Source organism: Nerophis ophidion, linkage group LG10 (assembly GCF_033978795.1).
Source record: "Nerophis ophidion isolate RoL-2023_Sa linkage group LG10, RoL_Noph_v1.0, whole genome shotgun sequence".
Classification (NCBI taxonomy): domain Eukaryota; kingdom Metazoa; phylum Chordata; class Actinopteri; order Syngnathiformes; family Syngnathidae; genus Nerophis; species Nerophis ophidion.
The window spans coordinates 46,257,307-46,277,653 of record NC_084620.1 but is presented as its reverse complement, the minus strand read 5'-3'; the positions used below and the strand labels follow the sequence as shown (position 1 = coordinate 46,277,653).

Below are 20,347 nucleotides of genomic sequence, written 5' to 3'. Positions count from 1 at the left end.
TGCATCCAGCCTTTCCCTCCACCTACATTTTATGCCAAACAAACACTTACCAATCGACGGATTTAAGTTGCTCCAGTGTCACAAGATGCGAAAGTCCCGATCGTTTGGTCTGCACATTTTACCAGCAATGCTAAGGCAGATATGGCACAGAGATGTATGGATATCCTGCAGATGCATTTCCAACGATAAAGTCAACGAAATCACAAAGGTGAGTTTTGTTGATGTTATTGACTTATGTGCTAATCAGACCTATTTGGTCGCGGCATGACTGGCAGCTAATCGATGCTGACATACTATTTAGGCTAGCTGTATGTACATTTGTAGCTATATTTGCATCCAGCGTTTCCCTCCACACAAATGTAATGCCAAACAAACACTTACCAATCGACAGATTTAAGTTGCTCCAGTGTCACAAGATGCGGAAGTCCCTATCAATTGGTCTGCACATTTTACCGGCGATGCTAAGGCAGACATGGCCGAATAGCGTCAATAGCTATTTGCATGCGTAATCCGTTGAACCGCTTAAGCCGCTGAAATCCGAGTCTGAATTCGAGCTAATGTCGCTATATCTTGCTGTGCGATCCGCCATTCTGTTTGTATTGGTATCACTAGATGACGTCACAGGAAAATGGACGGGTGGCTTCACAGATAGCGAAAATCAGGCACTTTAAAGCCTTTTTTCAGGATATTCCATGAAGGGGAAAATTTAGAAAAATACTTCGAAAATTAAAATAAGCCACTGGGAACTGATTTTTATTGGTTTTAGCCCTTCTGAAATTGTGATAATGTTCCCCTTTAAAAAAAAAATGTCACAAAAAACTGTGACTTCTATAATGAGTTGATTTATTCTGGAAAACCTTGTTACATTGATTAATGCATCCAGCGGGGCATCACGACAAAATTAGGCATAATAATGTGTTAATTCCACGCTTTTACATATCGGTAGATATCGGAATCGGTAATTAAGAGTTGGACAATAACGGAATATCGGCAAAAAAGCCATAATCTCAAATTTTTTTATGACAATAAGTGATCATGTAATAACAGAAGCCAAAATTATCCCGTTTCCTCCCTCAGAGATAGAGCGACTGTGAGAAGCGCTGTCATTCGAGAGGAATTAAGAGTAAAGCCGCTGCTTCTCCACATTGCAAGGTGAGGTGATTCGTTCTGGACGGTCTCCTGCTAGCCCTACTATGGACTGGACTCTCACAATTATGTTGGATCCACTATGGACTGGACTCTTACAATATTATGTTTGCTCAACTATGGACTGAACTCTCACAATTATGTTGGATCCACTATGGACTGGACTCTCACAATATTATGTTGGATCCACTGTGGACTGGACTCTCACAATTATGTTGGATCCACTATGGACTGGACTCTTACAATATTATGTTCGATCCACTATGGACAGGACTCTCACAATTATGTTGGATCCACTATGGACTGGACTCTTACAATATTATGTTCGCTCCACTATGGACTGAACTCTCACAATTATGTTGGATCCACTATGGACTGGACTCTTACAATATTACGTTCGATGCACTATGGACTGGACTATCACAATTATGTTGGATCCACTATGGACTGGACTCTTACAATATTATGTTCGATCCACTATGGACTGGACTCTCACTATTATGTTAGATCCTCTATGGACTGCACTTTCATAATATTATGCTAGATCCACTCGACGTCCATTGCACTGGTCCCTCTAGAGGGGGGTCGGGGGTGTCACCCACATCTGCGGTCCTCTCCAAGGTTTTTCATTGTCATCCCACTGGGTTGAGTTTTTCCTTGCCCGGATGTGGGATCTGAACCGAGGATGTCATTGTGGCTTGTTCAGCCCTTTGAGACACTTGTGATTTAGGGCTATATAAATAAACATTGATTGATTAAGTGGAAGAAGATGGATGCATGGATGGATGATTGATTGACAACATTCACACACTAGGGACCATTTAGTGTTGCCAATCAACCTATCCCCAGGTGCATGTTTTTGGAGGTGGGAGGAAGCCTGAGTACCCAGAGGGAACCCACGCACTCACGGGGAGACAACTGAAAACTCCACACAGAAAGATCCCGAACCCAGGACCTTCCTATTGGGAGGCACCAGCACTAACCCCTGTCGCACCGTGCTACCCTATTACTGTTAAAACATGTGAAGCGGCGGCGCAGGCGGAAGACGGTAGATTTAAGAACTACCACAACGGCTGTGATGGCGGGAGAAGGCTGCAGCAGAAAAGGGTCCACGGTCGTCTTGGACTCCATGCCACTGGACCCTGAGCCCGATTCTGTCAAGGATGGTGTGGTGACTGTCTGTGCACCAGTCTCCTCAGGTTAAACAAAGTCACGCACAGGCATTCTCCATAAAGGGATACACCTCTACCGGGAGGATTGTCGTACTCGTTCGAGTGACCGCCGATGAAAACATGAACTTATATTTACAGCAAGTAATGAAAAATCTATTGTTCTAAGCATCAACGGCAACATGACTGTGAGTGTCTGCAAGGCGCCAACTTGTGGTGAGTATAAGGAAAGGCAAGGGGGAGTTTCAGACAAATCCTTCTACACCAGGCCTGGGCGATTATTTTACCCGGTATATCTATTTATAGGAACACTAATACAAAACCTCACAATAATGATTAGAAGCTAAAAACGTTATGACAGACCGTCTTAAAAAAACACAATGGAATTTGATTTTTTCTTGACTGAATGAGACACTGTTAGAATAATTATGTACAAACCCTGTTTCCGTATGAGTTGCGAAATTGTGTTGGATGTAAATATAAACGGAATACAATAATTTGCAAATCATGTTCAACCCATATTCAGATGAATATGCTACAAAGACAACATATTTGATGTTCAAACTGAAAACCTTTTTTTTTTTTTGCAAGTAATCATTAACTTTAGAATTTGATGCCAGCAACACGTGACAAAGAAGTTGGGAAAGGTGCCAATAAATACTGATAAAGTTGAGGAATGCTCATCAAACACTTATTTGGAACATCCCACAGGTGTGCAGGCTAATTGAGAACAGGTGGGTGCCATGATTAGGGATAAAAACAGCTTCCCAAAAAATGCTCAGTCTTTCACAAGGAAGGATGGGGCGAGGTACACCCCTTTGTCCACAACTGCGTTTAAAAATAACGTTTCTTCAAAGTGAAATTGCAAGACATTTAGTCATTTAAACAAAACGAAAGCCATTTATCTACAACATCCAGAAACGCCACCAGCTTCTCTGGGCCCAAGATCATTAAGATGGAATGATGCAATATGGAAAAGTGTTCTGTGGTCTGACGAGTCCACATTTGAAATTGTTTTTGGAAATATTCGACATCGTGTCATCCGGACCAAAGGGGAAGCGAACCATCCAGACTGTTATCGACGCAAAGTTCAAAAGCCAGCATCTGTGATGGTATGGGGGTGCATTAGTGCCCATGGCATGGGTAACTTACACACCTGTGAAGGCACCATTAATGCTGAAAGGTACATACAGGTTTTGGAACAACATATGCTGCCATTTAAGCGCTGTCTTTTTCATGGGCGCTCCTGCTTATTTCAACAAGACAATGCCAAGCCACATTCAGCACGTGTTACAACAGCATGGCTTCGTAAGAAAAGAGCGCTGGTACTTTCCTGGCCCGCCTGCAGTCCAGACCTCTCCCATCGAAAATGTGTGGCGCATATACAGGGACAAACTGTAGAAAATGGATGGATGGATATACAGTTATTTATTTGGTATTGGTGTTTTCTTTACGTTTAGACTACAGTCACATTTAAAATGATCGGATTTCCCATGGATTCGGATTACCTGGCCTAAATATTAAACGAAAATATCAGATTTGAAGAAAAAATATATATAATTGTGTCACTTGAGGGCAACAAACAAATCAGATTTGGTGTGCAGTGTAAACGGAGCTTTAATACTCACATAAACACACATTCTCAGTTTCAAGTAAAGACGGATAATTTATTTTCTCCCACCAGTTACCATGCTGAATTGCAATATCAGGGCTCTATTGATGATGCCTTTTTATTGTTTTCATATGCAGAATTAAGTCAACATACTGTATTTTCCAGACTATAAGACGCACTTAAAATATTTTTTCCCCTCAAAAAACAACAGTGTACCTTATAATCCGGTGCGCATAATGTAAGGAATAATTCGGTTTTGCTTACCGACCTCGAAGCTGGAGCCTATCTCAGCTGCATTTGGGCGGAAGGCGGCCTACACCCTGGACAAGTTGCTACCTCGTCACAGGGCCAACACAGATAAAAAGACAACATTCACACACTAGGGCCAATTTACTGTTGCCAATCAACCTATCCCCAGGTGCATCTCTTTGGAAGTGGGAGGAAGCCGGAGTACCGGGAGGGAACCCACACATTCACGGGGAGGACATGCAAACTCCACACAGAAAGATCCCGAGCCCAAGCTTTAACTAAGGACTACTCAGGACCATCGTATTGTGAGGCAAAATCACTAACCCTTGCAACACCGTGCTGCTTTAATAAAATTAATAAAAAATTATATAAAAAGATCTATGCAACATTTTGACCAACAAACCACCATTACATGTTATATAGAAGACAAGGATAAATTTTCCGGTTAGAAAAAAAATAATATATATATATATATATATATATATATATATATACCAAACCCCGTTTCCATATGAGTTGGGAAATTGTGTTAGATGTAAATATAAACGGAATACAATGATTTGCAAATCATTTTCAACCCATTTTCATTTGAATATGCTACAAAGACAACATATTTGATGTTCAAACTGATAAACATTTTTTTTTTGCAAATAATCAGTAACTTTAGAATTTGATGGCAGCAACACGTGACAAAGAAGTTTGGAAAGGCGGCAATAAACACTGATAAAGTTGAGAAATGCTCATCAAACACTTATATGGAACATCCCACAGGTGTGGAGGCTAATTGGGAACAGTCGGGTGCCATGATTGGGTATAAAAGCAGCTTCCATGAAATGCTAAGTAATTCACAAACAAAGATGGGGTGAGGGTCACCACTTTGTAAGCAAATAGTCAAACTGTTTTAGAACAACATTTCCCAACGAGCTATTGCAAGGAATTTAGGGATTTTATCATCTACGATCCGTAAAATCATCAAAAAGTTCAGAGAATCTGGAGAACACTGTACGTAAGCGATGATATTACCTCAGGCGGTACTGCATTAAAAACCGACACCGGTGTGTAAAGGATATAACCACATGGGCTCAGGAACACTTCATAAAACCACTGTCAGTAACTACGGTTGGTCACTACATCTGTAATTGCAAGTTAAAGCTCTTCTATGCAAAGCCAAACCCATTTATCAACAATATCCTGAATCGCCGCCAGCTTCTCTGGGCCCAAGCTCATCTAAGATGGACTGATGCAAAGTGGAAAGGTGTTCTGTGGTCTGACGAGTCCAGATTTCAAATTATATTTGGAAACAGAGGACGTGGTGTCCTCCAGAACAAAGAGGAAAATAACCATTCGGATTGTTATAGGCGCAAAGTTCAAAAGCCAGCATCTGTGATGGTATGGGGGTGTATTAGTGCCCAAGGCATGGGTAACTTACACATCTGTGAAGGCACCATTAATGCTGAATGGTCCATACAGGTTTTGGAGCAACATATGTTGTCATTCAAGCAACATTATCATGGACGTCTCTGCTTATTTCAACAAGACAAGTGGCGCAGTGGGAGAGTGGCCGTGCGCAACCCGAGGGTCCCTGGTTCAAGCCCCACCTAGTACCAACCTCGTCACGTCCGTTGTGTCCTGAGCAAGACACTTCACCCTTGCTCCTGATGGGTGCTGGTTAGTGCCTTGCATGGCAGCTCCCTCCATCAGTGTGTGAATGTGTGTGTGAATGGTTAAATGTGGTAGTAGTGTCAAAGCGCTTTGAGTACCTTGAAGGTAGAAAAGCGCTATAAAGTACAACCCATTTACAACAGCGTAGCTTCGTAAAAAAAGAGTGTGGGTACTTTCCTGGCCCGCCTGAAGTCCAGACCTGTCTCCCATCGAAAATGTGTGGCGCATTATGAAGCCTAAAATACGACAGCGGAGCCCCCGGACTGTTGAACGACTGAAGCTCTACATAAAACAAGAATGGGAAAGAATTCCACTTTCAAAGCTTCAACAATTAGTTTCCTCAGTTCCCAAACGTTTATAGAGTGTTGTTAAAAGAAAAGGGACTGTAACACAGTGGTGAACATGCCCTTTACCAACTAATTTGGCACGTGTTGCAGCCATGAAATTCTAAGTTAATTATTATTTGCAAAAAAAAAATAATGTTTATGAGTTTGAACATCAAATATCTTGTCTTTGTCGTGCATTCAATTGAATATGGGTTGAAAAGGATTTGCAAATCATTCTATTCTGTTTATATTTACATCCAACACAATTTCCCAACTCATATGGAAAGCGGGTTTGTACACGCAGACAACTTAAAACACGCATACACAGATCTGATTACACACGCACAGACTGAGATACGGGTTTGCAAATAATTTTGCTACAATAATACTTCCATAGTACCTAATTACACAAAATTAAGTTTTAAACAATGTTATAAAAGTGAGAAAAATAAGGCTGCTTTTGATCCTCTCTACATCTGAGAGACGAGGCGCAGGCTGATACTTTCACATTTGATGTTTTTCATGGCGTAATGAAGACCAAACCTCTTCTTCATGGACATGATACCATTTCTGCAGACTGTCCGGTATATACGCTCGCCAGTTGTTGTTTTTTTTAATTGCATGATTCGCTACACATTTTGAAACAGACTGTCCACCAGTTGGCTTTGTTTTTCTTAAGGTAAGAGGCTAACCTACCATGATTACGCCATTAAGTTGTGAAGGTAATGTTATCACCAAACCTCTTATGTAGCATAAAGTTTGCACCCTTCCCCACTTCTTGAAGAAACGGAACTTCTTCATATTACATTATTTCATCCAGTATATGGCATTCTTTTGATATATTTTAGGCCAACCTGAAGTCGATATCCAGAAGAAGGCTCTTCATTGGCGTAGATTCAGGGGTTTCCAGTTTTTCAAGTTTTATCAACTCGTGTAGGCTGCAAAAGAAAACAAAACACCATTTTTAATGTTGCGTTTAAGACAAAAATTATCTACAAAACCCAAAACCAGTGAAGTTGGCACATTGTGTAAATCGTAATATAAAATGGAATTTTCTAATTCTTTTCAACCTATATTCTACTCGACATCAATGTGCTCAGGAACACTTCAAAAAACCACTGTCAGTAAATACAGTTCTTCGCTACATCTGTAAGTGCAGGCAAAAGTAATTTATCAACAACACCCAGAAACGCCGCCGGTTTGGCTGGGCCCAAGATGGACTGATGCAAAGCGGAAAAGCGTTCTGTGTTCTGACGAGTCCACATTTCAAATTGTTTTTGGAAACTGTGGACGTTGTGTCATCTGAAACAAAGAGGAAAAGAACCACGCGGATTGTTAAAGGCAAAAAAGTTTGAAAGCCAGCATCTGTGATGGTATGGGGGTGTATTAGTGCCCAAGCCATGGGTAACTTATACATCTGTGAAGGCAACATTAATGCTGAAAAGTACATCCAGGTTTTGGAGCAATACATGTTGCCATCCAGGCAACGTTTTCATGGACGCCCCTGCTTATTTCAGCAAGCCACGTGTTACAACAGTGTGGCTTCATAGTAAAAGAGTGTGGGTACCAGACTGGCCTGCTTGTATTCCAGACCTGTCTCCCATTGAAAATATGTGTTGAGTTATGAAGCCTAAAATACCACAACGGATACCCTGGACTGTTGAACAACTTAAGCTGTACATCAAGCAAGAATGAGAAAGAATTCTACCTGAAAAGCTTCAAAAATTGGTCTCCTCAGTTCCCAAACATTTACTGAGTGTTGTTTAAAGGAAAGGCCATGTAACACAGTGGTAAAAATGCCCCTGTGCCAACTTTTTTGCAACATGTTGCTGCCATTAAATGTTAAGTCAATGATTATTTGCAAAAAAAAACAACACTTTTCTCAGTTGGAACATTAAATATCTTGTTACCTTTGCAGTCTATTCAAATTAATATATTGAAAATTATTTGCAAATTATTGTATTCAGTTTTTATATACAAATTACACAATGTGCCAATTTCACTGGTTTTGGGTTTTGTACCTTTTTGGGCTCACCTTGGAGTGCCCACACAAAGCACCTTGTGGTACCCCATACCAAGCAGGGTTTCCAGCAAGAAGCGGGAGGTGCGCTCTGTGAAGAGATACTGGGCGTTGCTCTTCTTGTCAACGAGAGGCCGTAGAAGCATGCTCGGCCTCCGCAGCTCGGAGACAGAGACGGACGAGCAAGAGTGGCAGGCATGTGCCGAGTGTTCCTGAGGGAGGAGGAGTGTCTGACAATCCCCACAGAACTTCTTTTGGTCCATCGGGAGGGATATAAACTGTCTGAACCTGAAAGAATGGTAAATATGAATATTAGGAGTGTACCAATTCCATATTAATATTGGTCTGATAGCAGCAAAAAACAAGTATCTGATTATAACGGCTTGCATCTGAAATCTCCGATACAAGCGGTTCATGTACTTATGCAAATGAACCTGGGTAATAAAGATCATTACCCTTTTACTATATCTAGTTTCGCTTGCATGCACTTTAAAAAGGGGTCATATTAGGATTTTAACTACATTTACAACAGTTCCTTGTGGTATACATCAGTGTTTCTTAACAATTACTCATTGTTGGGCCGTGAGCGCCCCCTAGAGGACCACCGAAAAATATTGTAGAGGGTGCCCTATTGTGGGTTCTTCAGACCACCACACACTGCCAGATAGATAGATAGATAGATAGATAGATAGATAGATAGATAGATAGATAGATAGATAGATAGATAGATAGATAGATAGATAAAATTCTGGGTATAACAGTTTTATTTTCATAAATAGTGCAAGTCTTTCTGCTTTTCAACACAAAGTCTCTTCCTTCTGTGTCTGCTCAGCAGCACCTCTAACTCCAACTACTCGTCTCATCACGGCTGCTGCTAATAAATGTGACAGGTGATTAGATAACATGGCCCACCTGGGCCATCTACGCACCTGTCACTGTCTCGGGAGGGTTGGCAAGTATGACGTAAATCAATAACGGAACAGTATCTTCTCATCCGTGGCTCAATAATATAACATCACCGCCGGAAATGTGTCCCGTGAAAAACTGTCCGACCGGAACCCTCTAATAACTAAAGTTCTGTGTGTTAATTATGTAAACCCACCACAGTTTTGATAGCTAGTCTTCTGACAGATATAATTAAGAACTTTACGCTGCTTTATATTAGAATATAATAGAATAGAATGGACTTTATTGTCATTATATTTGCATATAGCGAGATTAAAGACTCCAACTTAAGGTACGGTAGTGGGAACAAATATAGGGTGAAATAAATGACACAAGAGGTAATAAAGGAAAAAACTAACAATTGAAATAAACATAATACTATCAAATAAAAATAATAAGCAATCCTGTACAATATACAAAACATTATAGAAATACAAAATACTGTACAATATACGGAACAAGACAAGAGTACCGAAGTAATAAATAACAATAAGTGTCGGACGTATTGCACTCGAAGGGTAGTATTGCACAGTAGGGTATATTAGAAATGGCAACAGCGGAAGATGAATGCCACATAAGAAGGTAGAGAAAAAGAAGAAGCTTATGACTACGGTGTCTGCACAGACTACCATTGCGGATGCACGCACATTTTCAGGACTTATGAAGATCCCAAATACACATTAGCAGGCACCAGAAGGTAAGAAAAGTTGGTTATGCATAATATTGCGAAACAAAACCCCAGGTAATATGGCTGCTAAAGGGTGCCATTTTGTGGTCCTTATACACGCACAATAATGATACTCGTATGTTTAATGCGCCGACAATCCATCAAGCAGCACGGCTTCATAGCTTACCGAAGTCATACTAAAACATTTTGACAGATTTTTGAGCCCCGAGTGTAATGTTCTATATTTTCAATGGAACATTTAAAGTTTTGGTGTTGTTTACTGCCATCATATTGCAGTCTACACTTATCATTATATTATGTACCAAATAAAATTGCTTCAAGGTCAGTAAGCACAACCAGAATTATGCCATACATTAGTGCACCGGGTTATAAGACACACTGTCGATTTTTGAGAAAATGAGAGGATTTTAAGTGTGCCTTATAGTCCGAAAAATATGGCAATCAACGACGAGGAGCAACTTTGCGGGCAGGACAAGGAACAGAAAGTAAAGGTACTTCAAAATACAGAGACCAAGCAGGGAAAACTGACAAAACATGAGGACACAGGACAATAACGAACATAGTCCAAACTGTAAATGGGTTATACTCGTATCGCGCTTTTCTACCTTCAAGGTACTCAAAGCGCTTTGACACTATTTCCACATTCACCCATTCACACACACATCCACACACTGAAGGCGGGAGCTGCCATACAAGGCCCTAACCACCACCCATCAGGAGCAAGGGTGAAGTGTCTTGCTCAAGGACACAACTTGGTTGGTATAAGGTGGGGATCGAACCAGGAACCCTCAGGTTGCCAAGCCGTCCCCTGTAATGTGGGCTCATGACAATGCCGTCTTAAGGTTGAAGTGGAGTAGAGATCTAACGATATGAAAAAGTATCATGACCAAAATTATTATGGTTATCATTATTACCACGGTATTGTTAAAAGTGCTTTAAAAAGTACTTATACACATCCTGAAATCTTTCCACCAAATTATAATTTTTTTTCAATAACTAAAATGAAAACCCCACTGTCTTGCTTGTAGTGTGTTTCTTACGCTTAACTGATAGCGTTTGAGTATTTTATCTCTTTTAATTGCTAAGCTTTTTTTGTTTGAAATATTCTAACAAACATTTTAAGATTTATTTAAATGACGATAAATAACATCTGTTATTATTTATTCTTTCTGGAGTTGTCGTCCTACTCTGTTCAGCAGCCCTTGACCGCATCGTAAAAAAATCTCTGACCACAGTTTGTAGGTTCAGTGTGCACAAGTTGCTCGCACAGAATTTTGTTGGGATACATTTAGACTGCAGTACTGCGATGAGGTGGCGACTTGTCCAGGGTGTACCCCGCCTTCCGCCCGATTGTAGCTGAGATAGGCGCCAGCGCCCCCCCGCGACTCCAAAAAGGAATAAGCGGTAGAAAATGGATGGATGGATAGACTGCAGTATTTTGTCTCTTAATTGGGAAAGATGTTAATGTCTCTTGTTTTCATGTTAGCATTTATGCCAGACAGTCCGTGAGTTTATCAAAGTGCAGTTATCGGTCACATTTTTTCTATAATTTAAATTTTAAAATTGTTTTACTAACCGTCGGACGTTTTACTGCAGTTATCATCATTACCGTTTTTTGTTACGTCCTTAAAGAGGAACTGCACTTTCTTGGGGAATTGTGTCTCCTTAACAATCATTGTGAGAGACAATAACACACGTCATTTTTGTGGGGGGATTTTAAAAATAATAAAAACGCTTGGAAGATGCAGCTAATGGGAGTCACAGTGGCGAATGCTCGAGTTTCAAAGTGATTCACTTCCTTTCAAAAGCATCATGTAATTGATTGTGTCAACGACTAGACGGCTGCACTCGCACGAGTACGAAATAACTCAGGTGCCTTTTATACAAAACCAACTTTTCTTACCTATTGGTACCTAGTTTTGTGTATTTGGTAGACATGTCCGGTAATATCGGACTGCCGATATTATCAGCCGATAAATGCTTTAAAATGTAATATCGGAAATTATCGGAATCGGCTTCAAAAAGTAAAATTTATGACTTTTAAAAACGCCGCTGTGTACACGAACGTAAGGAGAAGTACAGAGCGTCAATAAATCTTAAAGGCACTGCCTTTGCGTGCCGGCCCAATCGCATTATTCCTAAGGCATTTCACACAAACAAGTGAATGTAAGGCATACTTGGTCAACAGCCATACAGGTCACACTGAGGGTGGAAATATAAACAACTTTAACACTGTTACAAATATGCGCCACATTGTGAACCCACACCAAACAAGAATGACAAACCCATTTCTGCAGAACATCCGCAACCGTAACACAACAAAAACACAACAGAACAAATACCCAGGATCCCTTGCAGCACTAACTCTTCCGGGACGCTACAATGACATTGACGGCTTTTGGAGCTCAGTGCACAACTTCACATACAACATGAAGGAAACGAAGCAGAAGAACGAAGAATAGACATGGCGAGGACGAGTAAGAGGAAGAAATACGCTTGCAAGTTCCAAAATGATTGGAAAAAATAATTTCATTTCATCCAAGACAGCTCGAAGGGGAAGTGGTATGCTGCCTGCACCTCAACCCCGCACCCACACCCCCATCTCCCGAATTCGGAGGTCTCAAGGTTGGCAAGTATGATTGAAGTAAAGTCAGAATGTCATTAAAACAGTTAGCTCCATCTTTTGACACTTCCACTACCGTCCTTGCACGCTACACTGCTACAACAAAGGTGACGGGGAGAAAACGCTGTCGAAGGTGAGACACAGAGGTAAGACCGCCCACAAAACGGCGCATCCTGAAGAGACGCTCAGAAGGTTACTTGAAGGTGATCTGTAAGACATAATCTAATCAACATTTTGACCAAAGAATAGGGGTGTAACGGTACACAAAAATGTCGGTTCGGTACGTACCTCGGTTTAGAGGTCACGGTTCGGTTCATTTTCGGTACAGTAAGAAAACAACAAAATATAAATTTTTTGGTTATTTATTTACCAAATTTGCAAAATCTTTCACCAAAAATATTTTTCTTAGTAGAATATTTGATGTGAAGTAATGGGAACCATGGATAGGTCAATAAGTCATAATAATATTGATTTTGATTCAATATTATGTTCTGAGCAATGACAGTTTGGAAGAAAAAAAAACAGCTTTGTTTTATTTGTCAACATTGCAACTTTTTATCAATTACATTTAGCCTTTAAGCTTTTTTATTTCACTTTTGTTATGTTTTTTTTTTATTTTGACAGTATTTTTAGAATGTGCCGTGGGCCTTTAAAACATCAAATGGCCTCCCGGGCACACGCTGCATAATAGGAAATCAAATCGCTATGTGGTAGGTTGCTGCGGATGTTATCTCATTTTGTTGTTGACTATTTTTTTCATACGGTGTTGATGTGGAAATGGTTGCCTCAGCATTTTGTTGATGTGGCACTGACTGGAGATGTTGACATGCAGACTTATCACTCTTCATTCTTGAGCAGGTGACTTTTCAAATGATGCTACTTATTAGCAGTAATGCTACTTTTTGTAGCAACGCTTTTGCCCCACATTTGACAAATTACGGTTGTCTGTTCGACAAATTAATCCCACTTGAAGCCAAACCACCGCCAGACGATGGACCCCCTGCTGTTTTTCTTGGGAATTAATTCTTCCTTCATTTGTTACCAGATTTGCACCTTCTTTCTCTCATATTACCGCTCACACCACAGCTAACGTTACACATGCTGCTACCTCTCTGCTCCGCGAGGGCGTATACGTATGTGTATATATCGATATCGGTTGATATCGGAAACGGTAATTTAGTAATTAAGAGTTGGACCGCCTCGGGATATCGGCAAAAAAAGCCATTATCGGACATCTCTATTAAAAATGCATTTATTTGAAAACATCTATTCCAAAGGCAAGTCGCTAGCTATTTTGATAAGAGTTGATTGGCTAATTAAATCAAATATTGGGTAAAGAAAAAGTTTGTAGAATATTCTTAATTCGGGACAAAATCAAAGTGTTTTACTTTAGCTTTTTTTTAGACTTAGACTTACTTTTTATTGTCATTCAAATTTAAAATTTACAGCACAGATAAGAACGAAATTTTGTTGCATTAGCTCACGGTACTGCAGGATAAAAAAGCAATAAGGTGCAGATATAAACAAATAGATTACTGTACTGATAAATATATAGCACTTTTGCATATGCATCCAGGTTTATGCATGTTATATTGTCTTTATATTCCAGTGATTTAATCCATTTTTGGGGGGATTATTATGATGTTACACATATGTCATTAGAAACCTAGCTATTGACTTTGGGCACACACTTTACCTTGCAATGCACTGCTGCTGGCTAAACGGAGGCCTCTTCAACCTGTTCTCCGCTTCTCTGGCCAGCACCCTGGCTTTGGAGACCTGCAATATTGGAAAATTGGTAAATTGTCCTTAGCGTGAAACATAAAACTTGAAAAGCACTCCGAGAGCGCAGGCCCAAATACCAAAAAGTAGGTCTGGGTGATAGATTGAGTTTGTAAGATATAGCGATATGTTTAAACAAGATAGAAAATATCGTAATATTGGTATAATTAATTTCACATTAAAATTACCAAAGGCCGCTTATTTGTTTGTGTCCCTTGCCCCCCCCCCCCCCATGGGCTCCTTCCAAGACGTGCTTGCACATATGAGAAAATCCATGATTGGTTGTTTTTTTATTATAAAGAGTCACGATTGGTTAGGGACAGGTCAATCAGGGGCAAGAACCAGGAAGGGAAATCACAAAGTGCCTGCCTGCAAATGTATTTTTTTGTATACATTTTGTATTATTTGCACAACTATGCTATTTATTTTACGTGGAAATAATATTTTTCCATTTTATTTACATTATGTAATTCTGTACTACTTAAACAGTTTATTTTCCGTGCTGTTAATTCCCACCTTGACTTACTGAGTTCATAAAAGTGCCACTGACTGTTTACAGTAGAGTTGTCATTCGCTTCAATTTCACTGAATATCGTTAAAAAATGAATATCTTTAGATGTATACAGTTGTGATCAAAATTATTCTACCCCCACACAATTTTGGTGTTTTAGCAAGTTGGAGATTTATTCCGTATTTTGTTTATAGTCATATCAAATAAAGATGCATTAAATAGACAAATGCAACTTGAATTACAACATTATATTTTGTAACATACCAAACAGTGTCATTTCTCTTAATATCTCATTGACAAAATTATTCAACCCCTTGAAGATCATAACTCTTAAGAACAGAATTTGAATGGGGTCTTTTCAATCAGGTGTTGGAAACACCTGTAGATGTGATTAGAACCATAACGAGCAACAATTAAAATGATTGAAAAAGACTGTGACGCTCAGCTTCATGTAGATGGGCAATGGTATATTTGCAACATGGTGAAGTCCAGGGAGTGGTCAAAGAAGTCAAGAGAGGAGGTAATTTGTCTTCATAAGAAAGGATATGGATATAAGAAAATAGCAAAGACAACACATTCCAAGAGACAAAAGTTGGGAGCATAATTTGCAAGTTTAAAGCTAAAGGCACAGTGGAAACACTACCTGGGCGTGGTAGAAAGAGGATGCTGTGTGCAACTGCTGTCCGGTATTTGAAGCGTACAGTGGTGTAAACCCCTGGGTAACAGCTGAGGAACTACAACAGGACATTGCAGAGGGGGGAACGCAGGTTTCGTCCCAGACAATAAGGCGCGCACTACGAGATGAAGGCCTCAATGCCAGAACTCCCAGGCGCACCCCACTTCTGACTACCAGCCACAAGGAAAATAGACTCCAGTATGCCAAAAATCATCTGGACAAACCCCAAAGGTTTTGGGAAACTGTTCTATGGAGTGATGAGACAAAACTGGAACTCTTTGGGCCTATGAAGCAACGTTATGTCTGGAGGAGAAAAAATGAAGCTTACAAAGAGAAGAACACCTTGCCTACTGTTAAGCATGGTGGGGGGGTCAATCATGCTCTGGGGCTGTTTCTCTGCCTCAGGTACAGGGAACCTCCAGCGCGTTCAAGGCATTATGAATTCTATTTCCCAGCAGGATATATTAGCTGCAAATGTCATGAAGTCAGTGACGAAGCTGAGGCTTGGGAGACGTTGGACCTTCCAACAGGACAACGATCCCAAGCATACCTCCAAATCAACATCAGAGTGGTTGCAGAAGAAGGGCTGGAAGACTCTGGAGTGGCCTTCACAGTCGCCAGACCTAAATCCTATAGAAAACCTGTGGTGGGACTTGAAGAAGGCAGTTGCAGCACGCAAGCCCAAGAATATGAATGAACTGGAGGCCTTTGCCCAAGAAGAATGGGCTAAAATACCTGTAGATGGTTGCAAGAAGCTTGTGTCCGGTTATGTATCACATTTGAAGGATGTAATTACTGCCAAAGGGTGTTCTACTAAGTACTAAAGATGCATGTAACTAGGGGGTTGAATCATTTTGTCAATGAGATATTAAGAAAAATGTCCTTTTTTGGTATTTTGTAAAATACAGTGTTACAATTTAAGTTGCATTTGTCTATTTGACACATCTTTATTTGATATGGCTATAAACAAAATACGGAATAAATGTCCAACTTGCTAAAACACCAAAATTGTGTGGGGGGGTTGAATAATTTTGATCACAACTGTACTTTCAACGAAAAATATATCGAGATATATGCTTTCTGCTCCGCCGCACCCAGTATGTGGAATGCTCTCCCTGACCACAAGGTATCCACAGACTGTGGATACTTTTTTTTTAAAAAAGGCTTAAAAACCCTTCTTTTAAAAAAAGTATTTTGTTAGATATAAATATATCGATATATATATTGAAAATTGAGTATAGAGATATACTTTTTTGTCCATATCGCCCAGCCCTACCCAAAAGTAAAGAATCTGTTCATAAATTCCAAATCCAGACGCTAATCTGGATACAATTAGTAATGATGCTGTCACGCCAAATTTCTTCCCCCCTACAAAAACCTTCCCCCCGGAAGAAATTTGGTGTGACAGCCCCTCCAATGCCTGAAGGACCCCAATGAGGGCGTGACAATACCAAGTTATATGACTCTTAAGGGTTACAGCTGCAAAATTAGCAAAGCAACAATAGCTTGAAAGGTTAGCATGCTGGAATGCTAATATTTTTTCCTCACCGTTATTGTTCACCTATGACAATCAGCCAATTATAATGCTTTTAAAACAGGCAGCTGTGTGGGCTGCTTTAAGGTCCTTCCACCCTCATTGGGTCCTTCAAGTAGTTTCTACCGGGGGGAAGGTTTTTTTAGGGGAGAAGAAATTTGGCGTAACAATGCCTACTAATAGTGATAGGACGAAATGTGGCGAGGCTTCAAGGGGTGTGTCGAGTATGGATAGTCACACACTAGTTGTGGTGATATTACCCTCTGCATTTGACCCTTCCCCTTGTTCCACCCACTGGGAGGTGAGGGGAGCAGTGAGCAGCAGCGGTGGCCACGCTCGGGAATCCACTCGGGAGTCCTGGATAAACTGAAATTTTTTTTCTCCAATCAATTTGGAACTTGCAAGCGTACTTATTTTTCTTACTCGTCGTCGCCATGTCTCCTCTTCGTTCTTCTGCTTCGTCTCTGTTATGTTTTTGGACATTGCTACTTGCCGTAGTTTTGAAGCAATGCATGATGGGAATCCGGATGTCATGTGTCATTGTATTAAGGTGCCGGCCGGAATAAACACACGCTGAGAAATTTCTCCATGCCTGCCTACTTTATGGGTTATAGATAAACCTATGGATAACGGAGACAGTCTCTTTTTCAAGGGAGAGAGGAAATTGAAGGCAGTGCCTTTAAGGCACACCCCCAATATTAGGGAGAATTAAGGAGAATTGGTTGCACCGGGAGATTTTCGGGAGGGGCACTGAAATTCGGGAAAATCGGGAGGGTTGGCAAGTATGCTTAAAGCCCGGAAAATACAGTAATATTTTTTTAACTGTTACACTTAAATCACTGAATTTGATAAATAAATACAGTCTTATGTTAAAATCAAATTGTCTTTGTGTGTGTGCGTGTGTGAGAAGAGACCCACACGCCTCCAGAAGGCAAATGTAATGCCCATGTGCAAAGCTGCCACTTTTTGTCCATTTTGGTATGCCGAGTGAGGTGTAAATGTATATATTTCTTCACGGTCATGTCAACTTAATATCAATCGCTGCAACGTCCCAATTCCATCGTTCATGTTAATTAGACAGAAATTTGATTTGGTTTGTTAGTGAATATCACAACCCTCCATTCTTGAGATCAAATGTAAAACTCTAACATTTAACAATCCATCCATCCATCCATCCATTTTCTACCGCTTATTCCCTTTCGGGGTCGCGGGGGGCGCTGGCGCCTATCTCAGCTACAATCGGGCGGAAGGCGGGGTACACCCTGGACAAGTCGCCACCTCCTCGCAGGGCCAACACAGATAGACAGACAACATTCACACTCACATTCACACACTAGGGCCAATTTAGTGTTGCCAATCAACCTATCCCCAGGTGCATGTTTAACAATGCAGAACAAATTTAATACAACAAAAAACAGCTCCGAATATCTGGGATTCCCTGCTTAGGCTGTTGCCCCCGCGACCCGACCTCGGATAAGCAGAAGAAGATGGATGGATGGATGGAAAAAACAACTAAAGATTAAAATATGAAAGTTAATTTGCATTTTTAATCATACTTGTTATTTGACCTCCCTGCTTGGCACTCAGCATTAAGGGTTGGAATTGGGGGTTAAATCACCATAAATGATTCCCGGGCGCGGCACCGCTGCTTCCCACTGCTCCCCTCACCTCCCAGGAGGTGTTCAAGGGTGATGGGTCAAATGCAGAGAATAATTTCGCCACATCTAGTATGTGTGTGACAATCATTGGTCCTTTAAAGGCCTACTGAAACCCACTACTACCCACTGATAGTTTATATATCAATGATGAAATATTAACATTGCAACACATGCCAATACGGCCGCTTTAGTTTACTAAATTGCAATTTTAAATTTCCCGCAAAGTTTCTTCATTTCAGTAGGCCTTTACCTTTAACGTTATTTTATATACACACTTTTGTACCTCACCTGCAGCGTCAATTGTAGTAATTACCCAAATAAAGCGATGTCGCCAATCAACCTATCCCCACCCTAGTGTGAAAATGTGAGTGTGAATGTTGTCTGTCTATCTGTGTTGGCCCTGCGATGAGGTGGCGACTTGTCCAGGGTGTACCCCGCCTTCCGCCCGATTGTAGCTGAGATAGGCGCCAGCGCCCCCCGCGACCCCGAAAGGGAATAAGCGGTAGAAATGGATGGATGGAAAGCGATGTCGCCATCTAGCGACTTTCTAGCGGAAGCTTACCTTTTCATCTTCCCACTGGAAAAAGTTGCAGTCTTTTCGGTCTCTGCAAGCCGAACACGCGAAAAACCTCCTCCTTCTCTCGCCGTCGTTGCGAGTTTTCTCGAATAACAATGTTGGCCCTAAAAAAAAATGCAATTGTAACACAATGGCGGTGAGCTCGATGTCAACTTCCTTACCATGTGGGCAACATGGTGTTGATTTGTTGTCTTCCGTAAACACCACCTCGTATCCCAAACAGCTGTCGTTGTGTTGTTGGCGTTTCGGCATGGTGTTGACCAGGTGACGATATTTAAAAGAAGATTTAAAGGGTTGTAACGGTTAATCGAGATTTCTTAACAGGATAGCGACCATGTTGGTTAGCGTGCCTCCACATGACGTAGCAAGTCACGTGAACAGAAACGCTTTGGGATCAATTGTATTATTTATTATTAATTTGAAAAAAAACGTTCAAATTAAAACACAAACCCGATACAAAATAAAGCATATAAACATAAATAAATAAAAACATTTTAAAAAACAAATAGGTGAGTTGAAATCACGTGACCTAGAGGCACATCCGGGCCTCCACATGCCATAGCAAGTCACGTGACCAGAAACGCTTTCGGGATACTTTTTGTTCTTTATTATTAATTTTGATTAAACATTTGAATGAAAATGCAAACACCATACAAAATATTGTAGATGGACATATTTTTAAAAACAAAACAAGACAAGAAAACAAATAGGTGCGTTGCAATCACGTGACCTAGAGGCACATCCGGGCCTCCACTCGCCATAGCAAGTGACGTGAGAAAAAACGCTTTCGGGATACTTTTTGTTCTTTATCATTAATTTTAACTAAACGTTTGAATGAAAACACAATCACGATACAAAATATTGTAGATGAACATATTTTTTTAAAAACAAAACAAAACAAATAGGTGCGTTGCAATCACGTGACCGAGGCACATCCGGGCCTCCACATGCAAGTCACGTCAGCAGAAACGCTTTCGGGATACTTTTTGTTCTTTATTATTAATTTGAAATAAATGTTTAGATGAAAACAAAAATACAATGCAAAATAAAGCACATAAAAATTAGATTTAAAAAAAAAACTAATAGGTGACATGCAATCACGTGACCTAGAGGCACATCCGGGACTCCACATGACATAGTAAGTCACGTGAGTGTAAACGCTTTCGGGA

At 40.5% G+C, this 20,347-nt stretch overlaps 1 protein-coding gene across 1 annotated transcript in view; it reads right to left on the bottom strand.

Annotated features, from left to right (window-relative positions):
- zcchc4 (zinc finger, CCHC domain containing 4) overlaps positions 1-19,568 on the bottom strand; it is a 67,016-nt gene extending 47,448 nt beyond the window's left edge. Inside the window, exons 1-5 of the mRNA XM_061913925.1 lie at positions 19,340-19,568; positions 19,164-19,282; positions 14,137-14,219; positions 8,200-8,472; positions 7,019-7,102 (exon numbers count right to left, since the gene is read on the bottom strand). Of these exons, the coding sequence (XP_061769909.1) occupies positions 7,019-7,102; positions 8,200-8,472; positions 14,137-14,219; positions 19,164-19,282; positions 19,340-19,430 (650 nt within the window). The 5' untranslated portion in view covers positions 19,431-19,568. The remainder of the gene's footprint in view (positions 1-7,018; positions 7,103-8,199; positions 8,473-14,136; positions 14,220-19,163; positions 19,283-19,339) is intronic.
- Positions 19,569-20,347: the final 779 nt, after the last annotated feature.